This window comes from Rhinolophus hipposideros (genome assembly GCF_964194185.1).
Source record: "Rhinolophus hipposideros genome assembly, chromosome: 9".
Classification (NCBI taxonomy): domain Eukaryota; kingdom Metazoa; phylum Chordata; class Mammalia; order Chiroptera; family Rhinolophidae; genus Rhinolophus; species Rhinolophus hipposideros.
The window spans coordinates 24,274,752-24,287,756 of record NC_138055.1 but is presented as its reverse complement, the minus strand read 5'-3'; the positions used below and the strand labels follow the sequence as shown (position 1 = coordinate 24,287,756).

The following is a 13,005-nucleotide window of genomic DNA, read 5'->3' as shown; positions in this document are numbered from 1 at the left end:
GAAAAGAGAGAAGATAGAGATAGAAGAATAAAACCAGGGGGAGAAGAAGGGTGGAAAATGGAAGCAACAGAAATGAGACAAGCTTCCAGGAGAGGTAGAAAGGGAAGAAGGAAAGCAAGACCAAATGTAGGTAAGAGGAGACACAACGAGGAAAAGGGGTCTGCAAGAGAGGGTATCTTCAGTGGCATGCAAGGAGACCAGGATGAATGTGTGTGAGCTTCACAGATGCCCAGATCCTCCCCTGCTGTGTGACTGACTCCTGCCTTCCAGCAAGAGAACACCTTCACTTCATTCTGTAGGCAGGAAGGGACACCCCAAATCCAGCAAGCTCCATCTGGCCTTACCATGCCAAGGAAACCCTGCCTTTCTGTAGTTCTCTCTCTGACCCCTGGCGGTATGGGAAGCAATAAATAACAAAGCTGGATAGGAATTGGTGTGGAAAAGGGAGCACAGAACTGAAAGTTAAGGTGAGAACTCTCTAGTACTCCAGTTCTTACACAGAGTACCTTGTGTGGTGTCCGTACTGTTGTCTCCTGCCTTGTCCTTCTCCTTGTTCTTCTCCTCTGGAGAGAGAAAAACAGTGGCAGTGAGCTTGATGTTGTGGGGATAGACTGACAGAGAGAAAGAGGAGATCTTCCCTGCTCTGACACTGCCCATGGACTTGCAGCCTCTCAGCTGAGTCTCAACCCTCCTTTTATCATGTCTCAATCTCTCAGGCCTCTTGTATAGACATACCCCCAAATATGTTGCTGAGGCAACACAAGGGCACTGGTAACACACACACACACACACACACACACACACACACACACTGAAAGAAATAGCTTAAAAGTTGGAATATTGGTGACTCTCTGAATGGTTACTAGCCTCCAGCAGGGAATGGGCTGTAGAAATCATCATCACTGTAATGGGACAAAGTGGAAAGTGGCTGAAGTTACAGAAAGATTCTGGTGATGCCTGAGAAGGAAATTCCTCCAAGTCAGAGGCAATGACCAACTGAATAAGTGGGAGATACCATGTATCCCCAAAAATAAGATCTAGCTGGACAATCAGCTCTAACGTGTCTTTCTGGAGCAAAAATTAATATAAGACCCGGTCTTATTTTACTATAAGACCGGGTCTTATAATGTAATAACATAATATAATATAATATAATATAATATAATAATATAATATAATATAATATAATATAATATAATATAATACAATATAATACAATATAATACAATATAATGCAATATAATATAAATACAATACCGGGTCTTATATTAATTTTTGCTCCAAAAGACGCATTAGAGCTGATTGTCTGGCTAGGTCTTACTTTCCGGGAAACATGATGAGGGGCTGCAGTCTCCACTGGAGATCTTTCTGACTCACCCTGCCCAACTTCAAGGCGATGCATAAAGTTAGACTGCCCTTGCTCCTTCACCAATCCTAAGCAACTGGAGGTTCCAACTTTTAGTGTCTTCTCTGAGAAGCTCAGGGACTTACCAGTCCAGCAGGCCCCAATCATGAGAGCAGGTTCCCTTCTGGGTGGGTGGATGAGACCATTGTCATGGATGAGGGCAGGGTCAAAGGAGATACCATCAGCATAGAGTGTGACTGTGGGGAACTCGAGGTTCAAAGCATAGTGGTGCCACTCATCATCACAGACCTGAAGGAGTAGGGTAGGGCCAAGACCCCCTCAGTTATTTCATCTTCAGAGAACTGGCACAAGGCACTGCCCCTTCTCCTAGGAGGCAGGGGACAGTTCCTCATATCCCAGTTCTATTAACAGAGCTTATTAGTGAATTGCTGCCTACCCAGTTCAAGAAATAACACCCTTGCTCAAAATCTATCAGGCAACCAACCTAGTACCTAAAATTCCACTCTTCAGGTAAACCATTAAAATGATAAACATTTCTAAGAGGAATAACACACTATTTTGTGAATTAATTTTCCCAAAAAAATTATGTATATATGTATATATGGCACTGGAACCTCTAGAGTAATTTGTGACCAAACAGGAACCACTAAAACAAACCCTTTGCAGTTTCTCCAGGGATCAGTCAAGATGGGGATCAGAGGAATGAGGGATAGAGAGTTCTCTGCCTTATCAACTGCCAAATGTTGGAATTCCTTAAAGCTCAACCTAGATCATCTCCCTTTATTTCTCTTCCTAGGGTTTACCTCATGTGTTCCCATGAGCTCAGATACTGTATTTATGCTGGTAACTCCAGTACCTGCATCTCTAGCCCAGAACTCTCCTTTTTATGCTGGGCCCTCCATTTGGATGTCTCACAAGTATCTCAAGGTTAAAATGTGTAAGATGGAAGTTCACACCCCTTCCCAATCCCCTCCATTTTCCCCGAGCAGTATAAATGCTCCACCATCCATCCAGTTGTTCCAATGTATGGCCTAGGTGACATCCTGGATCCTTCTCTTTCCCTCACCCTACCCACCCAATCCATCAGTAAAAGTGCTGTCGATCCCAGGTCCAAACAGAACTAAAACCTGTGAGTTCCTGTGTAGTTCTCTCCATCTGTATTGCCACACATCAGTCAAGTCCTCAACCATTTTTATGTATACTGTTGTAACAGCCTTGTCTGTGTACTTACACTCTTATGTCTCTTCAATACATTCCTCTCTAGTTGCCATAGAGATTTTCTTAAAATGTAAATCTAATCAAGTTACATCCCGGCTTAAACCCTTCAAAAGGCTTCCCATTTCTCATAGGACAAAAATCTAAACAAACCCCAGCTGACAGTCTATTGTACAACCTGGTCACTGCCTATCTCTCCAATCTCATATGCATTCTTTCCTCCTTGTTCACTGTACTTCAACCTCACTGGCCCTCTTTCCCTGCTTGGAACATGCTGAGCTCTTTCCTACCTCAGGGCCTTTGCATCTGCTCTCTCCTCTATCTGGAACATCCTCTCCTCACAGTTATTTCCCATCCTTTAGGACTAAGCTTACATTTCACCTCAGTCAGGCCTTCCCTAAACATCCAATATAAGGTGAGTTCCCCAACCCTTGCCTTCCTCCATTCTCTACCTCAGTCCCTTACTTGTTTTTCACAGTATTTATCACAATTTATCCTTTTTATGTGTCTACTTTTCAAAAAATCTATCCCCAACTAAAATGTAAGCTTAATGAAGACAAAGATTTTGTTCCATCTTTACTCCATTGCATCCCCAGAACTTAGCAGAAAGATAGAGATTTAACTGATATTTAATAAATATGTGTTGAAAAAATAAGGGTAAATAAAAGAAAATAGAAGGAGTAATGTTACCAATATTAGCAATGTGGGGGAAAGATCAAGAAGTAGCAAATGGCAGATTATCTCTCTAAAAGAGTGCCACAAAAACCAGCAGTTTTTGTAGACAGCCCTCAATTATCCAGTTTGTAGGTTTTCTAGGCCCTTCATTTCCCTTTCTCTGTTTTCCACTTCTTGCCTTTTTTCCTGTCATTTGCTCACTCAGCCACTCCACCAGAGCTTGCAAGAAAAACAGGAGATGGAAACTCAAATTAGTCCCCACTGGTCCTTGTGGTCAGCTTGGAGAATGCAACTGTTGGCTCAAGAAAGGAGTATACTTTTTTTGTCCATTTTTATTTATCCCTCATAATCATGGATATTAATAATGAGAATTAACATATATAGAGTGCTTTTCAGTCTACAGTCATGTACCATATAATGACATTTAGGTCAACAACCTACCATATATACAATGGTGGTCCCATAAGATTATAACGGAGTTGAAAAATACCTATCACCTAGTGACATCATAGCTGCCATAACATCATAGTACAACACATAACTCACATGTTCGTCGTGATTCTGGTATAAACAAACCTACTATACTGCCAGTCCTATAAGAATATAGGACATACAATTACATACAGTACATAATACTTGACAATAAATGACTGTGTTACTGCTTTATGTATTTACTATACAATACCTTTTATTGTTATTTTAGAGTGTACTCTTTCTACTTAAAACAGTCTGCTGTAAAACAAACTAATCACTGCCTGTGTTACACTGGCAGCAGCTTCATACATCTTGTGGTTACCGCATGTCTTGATTGTATCATTTTCTCTTGTGCTTGATTTACTCTAGTGTTGTTTTGCACAGTAACATGTTGTATAGGCTTGAAGCCTGAGAGCAATAGGCTACACCATATAGGTGATACCATCTAGGTTTCTATAAATGCATTCTGTGATGTTTGCATGACAAAATTGCCTTAATGACACATTTTTCAGAACGTATACCTATCGTTAAGTAGGGGTGAATGTATAAAGAGCTGTTATTATGAATGTATAAAGATCTGTTATTATATCAATTATCCTACAACAACCCTGGAATATAGAATTCTTATTATCCCCATTTAATAGGTAAATAAACTGAAGTTTAGGCATATTAACCAAGATCTCATGGCTAGTTAATTCCCCTGGCAGGACTCCGACCAAATCTGTATATGTCAGAATCACTTATTTTCTCGATTACAATATGCTAAGTGCTTCAGAGTCAAGAATATGTATTGTTAAGGTTCTAGATCATAAGAAGATGAAAAAAAACAAGGAAGGAAAAGATTGTTGGTTGGGTTGATGTTAGTGGTAATTTGTTCCCTATTTTCTTTTAATCCAAGAGTGCTTTCTGCAGTATACGAGCCTTGGAAAAAGAAAACAAGAGAACCTGGGCGTATAATGGTCAAGAGCTGAAAGTGGCGAAAGAGGGGGCACAGGACAATTAAGAAAATACCAATCCTTGCCCTAGGACCCTCCTTCCCTGAAAGTAAGTTACATCCACCCATCTTTCCTGGGAGCCTGGCATTGGCCTCACCTGCTCCAGCTTCCAGAGGAACTTGACTGGGCGGGCACTTTCAAGCAGAGGCCAGTAGAGGAAAGCAATTCTGCAGCCATGGACAGTCAGTGAGTAGTGAGAAAAGCCATCCTCTGAGGGAAGAGAATGGGGATGGGGGTCAAACACAGGGCCTGGGGCAAGAACAGGTTCAAAAACCAGGAGGGAGAGGATGCTGGATTCTCTTTATCCTCTCACATGCTCTCTCACTCCTACATTCTCTGGAGTCTTCTCTCCCCCCACCCCTACCACATACACACAGTCCAGTCCAGCTGATAACTAGGAATTCTTGGGGACTCTGAGTGGCTGAGAGGGGACACCAGCCAGCCTGCTCCCACCTAGATCTGTAATGGTCCTTTGGTTAATACAAACTTCATTAATCCTTTTCAGGTCAAGAGAAATGAGCTCAGAGAAGTAGAAGAAATGAAACAGCATATCAAGGCTGAGGACCTCCCTTCATCCCCAGAGGAATGTGTCACTGCGATCGAGGGAGGAGGCATACTTAGGGATAGAGCCAGCTGGCCCTTATGGGGGAAGTGCGGTAGAGGTGAAGAAAGAATGGGGCACACCACTACCCAGGTTCTTCCACCACAATGAAAGGGTTTTCAAGAGAGTAAATTCAGGGGGCAGTCCACTGGTGGGATGCAAGGGGAACTAGGCAACTGCAAGTGAAAATGAAAGTGAGCAGTCCCACTGCACTCTGAGAGCAGTAGGAACCTCAATTTGTCAGACTGGGAGTAAATCACAGACTCTCAGGGAGTATCAAACCTAGCACTGCCATCTTACAAATGAAGAGAGAGGAAGTGACCCATTCAGAGTCACAGACTGAACAATAAGAGAAGCAGTACAGGAAGCCAGTTTCCCAGTTTCCCCACTCAGACCAATGCCCTGAGGAAGGCTCACCATTCTGGACAGTGTTACACACGATGGTTTCCTCTTCCTTCTTGCCCTTGTTGGGAGTCACACCATGCTTCATCCAGAAGGACAGGGTAAAGTGGTCACTGAGGCTGTCCTGGGGTCCAGAGCCCAGACCAGCTGTGCCACCCAGGGGCACCTGCACAGCTTGGGTGCCATTGAACCAGTAGATAAGGCTACTGTCTTGGCTGTAGTGCACTGAGAGTCCTGCCGTCCAGTTGGCATTGGGGCCAGGCATGGGCAACAGATCTACCTCCCCAGTGGCAGCACCTGCAGGAGCCCCAGAAGGCACAAGTGTCAGAGCTGAGTGGCAACAGATAGGGACATGAGAAGCAGGCAGGGAAATAGTGACTGATGGGAAAAGATTTCCTACACCTACTTTCACTGCTTCTTCCAGCCTTTCAAAGACCAGAGAGAAATGGACCTCTCTTTTAGGAATAGCTCGCCAATTAACTTATTCTCCAACTCTTCAACTCTCCCTATCATCGTTCCACAGTGTATCTAGTGACTATCTTGTGCTACAATTATGCGTCGTGGCCAATAACATTTTTATTTGCTCTTTAGGCCACTGCATGCTAACTGCATGCCACAACCCCTGTGGACATATATACCTGTGAATGGGCAGAAGAAGGTATAAGGCAGATTCTTAAGAAAGAGGCAGAGAAGGGTCAGGTAGAGGCTGGGTGGGAAGGGACAGGCCTAGGGGTAAGGGGGCACACACCACAGAGTTTACGCAGCGCCCGCTCTGAGTAGTTGTCTCGGTCGCAGCCCTTGGCCACATGGCTCGTCTGCAACTCTATGGTGGCCTGAATGTTCCATAGAGGTTCATCACAGGTTTCCAGGCGGATACTAGGAAACAAAGCCAAGCTTCCGGCGCCTGGTGCATATTCAATTCTTTTGTTCCAGCCTACATGAGTGAGAGGAAGAGGGCAGTGGAGAGAGAGAAAGATAAAGCAGCCTCTTTATTCTGCTCTTGCCACTTCACTGACAGTCTCAGGCTCCTACAAAAATGGCCATGTGGAGTCCACAGCTATAAGCCAGTCCCCAAGTATCCCACCCGACTCCTAGCCTAGACTCCATGACTGTCAGAAGGAACCAAGGTGAAACATAATTCACAAGATGGGTCACAGAGCAGAGTGCCTCACCTTGCCAGCTGGGTTTACAGGTGGGCTTCACCTGGATCTCCACCTGGGCGTCATCTGCCGCCCTCTTCTTCCCGCAGTCGTAAGCCGTCACCGTAAATTTGTAGAGCCTCTCACCACTGTACTGCAGCTTTTCTGTGTTCTCAATGTTCCCTGGAGTGGGGGTGGGGGAGGACAAAAAAGGTCAGGAGCACTAGAGAAAGCCTAGGGAGATAAGGGGAGGACTTGCAAGCTAACTGGGTACCGGGTGAATTGGGCAGCAAGAAGCTAGGAAGAAGGTATGTGGGAAAAAGCACCAGATCTGGGAAGGAGGGTGCAGAATGAAGATGTGAAGGGCCGGGGAAGTGGAGCGCTCAGTTCTGGGGTGTCCTGAGGGACACGAGGGTTGGGAAGCTGGGGTGGGCAGGGGCTGGACTCACCGTCATTGTCAATGAGGAAGGGAGTGTTGGGCGTGAGGATCTCATAGTAGCAGATCTGGCTGTACTGGGGGGAGCAGTCGCCATCAACGGCTTCCACCCGCAGGATGCGGTCATACAGCTTGCCCTCAGTCACTGCAGCATGGTACAGCCGCTCCACAAACACAGGGGCAAACTCATTGACATCGTTGACCCGCACATGCACGGTCGCCCTGCACGTGCCAGAGCGAGAGGAGGGGAGAGGACAAGTCAGCCAGCCTCATACTTGATATTCAAGAGAGGCACATGTAGGAATCCAGACAGGGAATCAGAGCAGGAGGAAAGCAGTCTGTCCCTCAGCCTGGGGCAGTAAGCATGCCCATCCCTGCTCCTCAGGGCACCAGGCACTGCCAGGAGAGGGCCTGTAAGGAAGCTCACTAAGGACAGGGTATCTGCTATGAGGGGTAAGAACAAGCCCAGGAAACACAACACTGATTTTGATGGCTTCTGTACAGAATGCTATAGGTTGGGGCGCCAAGACGGGGGTTAGACAGGGTTTTGTATCCAGCAGGTCATTTCTTCACGACAGTCAGGTCCAATGGGATAATCAAGGAAGATGCAGAGTAAAAGCCAAGTTAAAACCAACCATGGGAAGGGAAGTGGCATTAGTACAAAAGTCAGAAGTCATCTGACATGAGCATACACAGGAGATGAGTGTCACCTTCTGTGCACGCATGTGCCATGTGCATGTAAGCTGTGACACCTCCTTGCTCAGGTCCCCACAGGGCAAGCAGAGCTGGGGCTAAGCCCTTCATGCTGAGCCCTGCCTCTAGCCAAGATCCAGTTGTCCAGGGTCCAGAGGCTAGGGTCCTATCTCCAAATAGGAAACTGAGTCACAAAGAGCGATTTATCTTTAGTGCCTCTTAGGGGCCCAAGAATCCTGACTGCCAATTTTTCTCCCATTCTCAAATGATAGGTTAGCTGGGAACAGACAAAGGAGTCTCTTTCATGCTGTAGCCCCCTCCTGCCCACCCTCACCCAGAGCTCTGTGTGTGTATGCTATAATCGTGTGACTGTGGCGTACCCTACAGATAGACTGGGGGGCAGTAGGAAGGAATCTGGATGTGTGCTAAATGTGCTCCTCCCCTGCCCCCTTATTCTCCTCATCATTGGAATTCCTATGTATTGAACCCTTTACCATCTGTCAGGCACCGGGGTGCATGCTTTTTACACAAACCATCTCCTTTCATCTTCACAGCAACCTAACAAAGTATGTGTCACCAATATCCCCGTTATACAGATAAGGGAAAGGAGATCCAGAAAGGCTGCGTAAGTACGTTGCCCAAGACCATTAGAGGCAGAGCCGAGATTACATCCCACTGATTTCTACCCTATGTTTCTGTCTCCTTGACTGAAAGCTCCACGAGGACAAGGACCCCGTCCCTATAAACAGAGAGAGGAAAGGGTACATATTCAATCACTGCACTGATAAAAGATGGTTAGGGTCTTGGGAGGAAGAAGGAGGACCCTGAAGCAGGGAGCAGGAAACAAGGGCTTCCTCACTTGTGGGACTTCTTGGTGTTGGCCCCATCAGGGCCCTCTCCGCAGTCATAGGCCTGAATGGTGAAGGTGTGCTCCTTCTGGGCCTCGCAGTCCACTGGCTCCTTGGCCCGGATCAGCCCTTCTCCCGTTGCCTTATCCAGGATCACAGCTTCAAAGGGCACCCCAGACCCATGGAGCCGGAAGCCACAGATCTCTCCTGGCCAAGGAGGGAGGGAAGGGTGAGGCTCCTGCACCACCTCCAGCATCTCCTTCTGGCCTCAGCTCCCCTGCCTCACGTTCCCATTTCACCTCTCCTCCCAAACCTCTGTCCCTTCTTTGTGCATGTGAAAGCAATAATTATCGAACATATAGCTTCAATGCCAGCTTCATGAACAGCAGCCTCTCAGAGCCACCAGGTCTGAGACCTGGCAAAATTTTACCCCTGTCTGTCTGCCCATGTCTTTCTCTCTGGCTCCCCTTTACTCAACCACCAGCTTCAATGTAGCCCATTCCGCTCCTTGAGCCTACTTCTTCCACTTTCCAAGGCCTCTTCCCCACTTCCTCATTGCTCTCCCTCCCAGGACCTCTCCTCTCCTCCACTGCCCTCTGCCCTCCCAACCACTTATCTCCATCTTACTAGCCGTGCCATCCACCAACCCCATTTACCTGCGTAGCGCAGGGGGGCGTCCTTGTCCAAGGCAAAGAGTGGAGGGTTCAGCAGGACTGTGTTGTCATTCTCCATGACGATGCCCTGGTATTCCGCCTCGATCCATGGCTTGTGCTTGTTGGCTGACCCCCAGGAAGAGAATAAGCACCTATGAGCTGGGTCTCCACTCTCACACAACCCTTGTTGACCCAAACAAACACACACTCCAATATCACCACCCTTTCCACACTCTGGAGAAGCCCCTGCAGGAGGAAGCACTGAGGATAAGAAATCAGCTATTAAAGGAATCAGAGGATCTGAGGGAGGTCACAGCCCTCTCCTATGGCAGGGTAGAAAGTTTCCATGGCAACAGCGTGCCCTGGAGGGGGGTGTGCCCAATGTCCCCTGGGAAGCATGGTCAGAGTGTGGAGAATTTTCTTTACAGAAATCGAGTGCTGGAGAATGAAGACTGGGCATTCCGGAAGCAGTGGAGGGCCATCAGAAGGCCCTGGGAAAGGGAAGGGAGAGATTAAGACCAGAGTTGAGATTAAGATAAGAAGATCTAGACGTTTCCTGAATCCTCATTGTTATCCTCTCCAGCACCACTCCATTTCAATCCTGATCCCTTCACTCTGCACTTCTCCCAGCCAAGCCCCAACCTAAGGCCATTCTCCTAGAGTAGAGAGAAGAGGAGAAATGAGAGACAAGAAAATATTTAGGACAGAGGGAGGGGGGCATAGAGGGGCAGGGGTGGAACAGAGGAATCGATGCCAAATAACTGGACCCAGCAGGGCCGACATCCTAAGGGATTATCGAGCTGGCCTAGAAACACGACAAATCCCCTCCCTACTTCTCACTCTGACAGCCAAGAGAACACACTCATAACCAGCACATTTGTATGTCCCCTCATCAAGGCCACCAAGCCCCACACTTTCTGAACCCCACTTTTTATACAGATTCATGACTTAGTTCCGATTCTTGCCTACCCTACCGTACTTCCCTTCAACCACCAGGCAATTCTGGATGGATGTGGGACTCACTCAGCCTCCAGATCTCCTCATCTCTTACCAGACTCAGCTCCACTGCTTCTCCTCCGAGGACCAATCTCTCCCCATCTCTTACCAGATTCAGCTCCACTGTGTCTCCTCCCAGAACTAATGTCCCACCAGCCTGGTAAAAGGCTATGGGGGACGACACAGCATGTTCCCTTCCTCTTCCACATCACCCCTCAGCGCCAACCTCCACTGCCTGCTCTATCTAATCCCATCATGCCAACTCCCAGGTTCCCAAAGCACGTTCACGATGGCCTGTCAGTGGGACATGGGCAGAGGAAGACATCATCTAAAAGAATGTCACAAAAGGCAGTTTGTCCCCAGTATGTCATAGTGAGCAATAAATCCTGATTTCCGTTTTTCCCTCCAACCCCACCCCAAAAAGCCTTCTGGTATCTGAAAGCCTGACTCTTTCTTGCTGATGACCACCACCACCCCCTTCTCTAGTGACAGAGGAGAAAACCACAAGATGGTGCTCAGAAGGCAGCACAGGAAGTGGCAGGAGGCTGAGAAGCCAGGCTGAGGTCAGAGATTGACGATGGAGGGGAGGCGCACATCAAGGCCAACGCTGGCCACCCTCTCCATAGCTTACCCCTGACTCTGCTCCTCTCCTCTTGGCCACTGACCCTCTCCTTATGTCCATCTCCTTTCACTCATTCCTAGACTCCCTGTCTCTTCCTTCCTTGACTCTTCCCCTCCTATTCTTCTCATCTGTTTTTCCTGATTTCCCTTTCATTTCTCTTTTTTGCTGCCTCCACCGTTACCCTTTTCCAACCCCTTCTTATCCCCCACCCTGGCCTCATCTCCCTTCTCTTTCTCAGTTTTCCTCTCACCACTCATTCAGCTCTCCCACACACACCCACTTCTGCCCTTTCCTGTCTTTCTCCACCTACCTGAGTCCTCTTCCCCTACCCCTCCCACACTCCCTCCCTCTTAGTCCCTCTGATGGCCTCACCCAGAGGAATTTATCTGCTGTCTGCCAGAGAGGGCAGCTCTGGTAACCCACAGCCCAGCTGCCTCCAGGCATAAGGGTATGGATGCAGAGGAACACACCAAAACACACGTGCTCTGAATTGCTGAGCTTCAAGGAACAGTTCCTCCCCAGGATGGGATGGAGATGAACCAGATGGATCTGCCGCACGCCCTTAGTGCAGGCACACCCCAGTAAAAATGGAGAACCACCCAGAGATGTATATCACCCCTCAGGGCAAGTCCTTCTGAGACCTAAGATATCTCCAGCAGGGAGAAATTGGGGGAGAAGGAGACAGAGACCCCAGCATGGGAATGAGGACCAAATGGGAGCAAAAGAAGCACATGGGTAGCGATGGACCAGACAGGAGGATGTAGCAAGGGGGATGCGAAGGAGAGAAGGGGCAGATCTGAGAAAACAAATAGGAAGGGGGATGGTGGGAAGAACCAACACCTGTCCTGTGCTAGAGCGCCTCAATGGCTCCTGCCCACTCCTACCCCACATCCCTCTGCCTGGTACCCCTTTTTCAGTGCCCCCACCCCCCACCTCACTCACCTTTGTTACAGGAGCTGGAGGGGAATAAGGAGGCCAGCAAGAGGGGCAACAGCAGGAAGGTCATGGTATGGTGTGGTGCGGGGCAGAGCAGGGCAAGGCCAGGCGATTGCTCTGCCCTGGGAGCCGGCTATCCCACCTTGGGGGAGGGATGCAGAGGCTCTCCAAGGAGGGGAGAGAAGATAGCGGGCAGCAGAGACAGAAAGGAGCCTGCCGCTCACACTAGTCCATAGAGCAGACCTGGGCAGACCCCAACCTGGGTGATTGAGGTGGGGGGCTTGCACTGGCTTTTCGTTCGCTCTCCAGCCCGGCGTCCTCGCTCTCGCTCTCTCATTCCCACCCCATCCCCTCTACTGCAGGATGACGTCAGCACAGCCAAGCGAGGATTGATGGGGCCTCAGGCCAATCAGGTGACTGGGGGGGCCAGGTGCTGCAGGGGGGCAGGGAGCCAATAGGACTGGGGAGCTGGGGCGGGAGTACTGATTAGGGCTTTTTCCCCGGAATGCAATTTGTGGGAGCTAGGGAACTGCGGGGTCTGGGGAGGAAGCTGGAAAGCTGTAGAGGGGGTGGGGACTAAGATCGACATTGGGAGAATCGAGAAGCTAGAAGCCCGGGGGTAAGGAAGGAAGACGTCAACGGAGACCTGAAGGAGGCGAGGAGGGACAGTATGCACGTCACCTCCACCCCCAACTCTGCATTAACCTCTTTACACAGCCCATTCCATCAGCAAATCCCTGCTGCGTGCCTCCTGGGAGCTGTGAAGTAAAACCCACAGCCTGAACCCCGAGAGAATCTAGCATTTCAGTTCCCAGATCTCTCTGAGGAAACCATAGGATGGTCGTAAGACCGGTGGAAAGGGCTCTGGGACTGGAGGAAAAGTGAGAGGTGTGTGTCTGTGTATGTACGCGCGCGGGTGCACACACACAGACACAGACACACACACACACACAC

At 48.5% G+C, this 13,005-nt stretch overlaps 1 protein-coding gene across 1 annotated transcript in view; it reads right to left on the bottom strand.

The window, feature by feature from the left end:
- The window catches only part of CLSTN3 (calsyntenin 3), a 26,737-nt gene extending 14,331 nt beyond the window's left edge, over positions 1-12,406 (bottom strand). Inside the window, 10 exon segments of the mRNA XM_081061216.1 lie at positions 507-563; positions 1,492-1,654; positions 4,823-4,935; positions 5,744-6,025; positions 6,477-6,662; positions 6,901-7,050; positions 7,317-7,525; positions 8,856-9,051; positions 9,501-9,623; positions 12,058-12,406. Coding sequence (XP_080917342.1) covers positions 507-563; positions 1,492-1,654; positions 4,823-4,935; positions 5,744-6,025; positions 6,477-6,662; positions 6,901-7,050; positions 7,317-7,525; positions 8,856-9,051; positions 9,501-9,623; positions 12,058-12,121 — 1,543 coding nt within the window. The 5' untranslated portion in view covers positions 12,122-12,406.
- Positions 12,407-13,005: the final 599 nt, after the last annotated feature.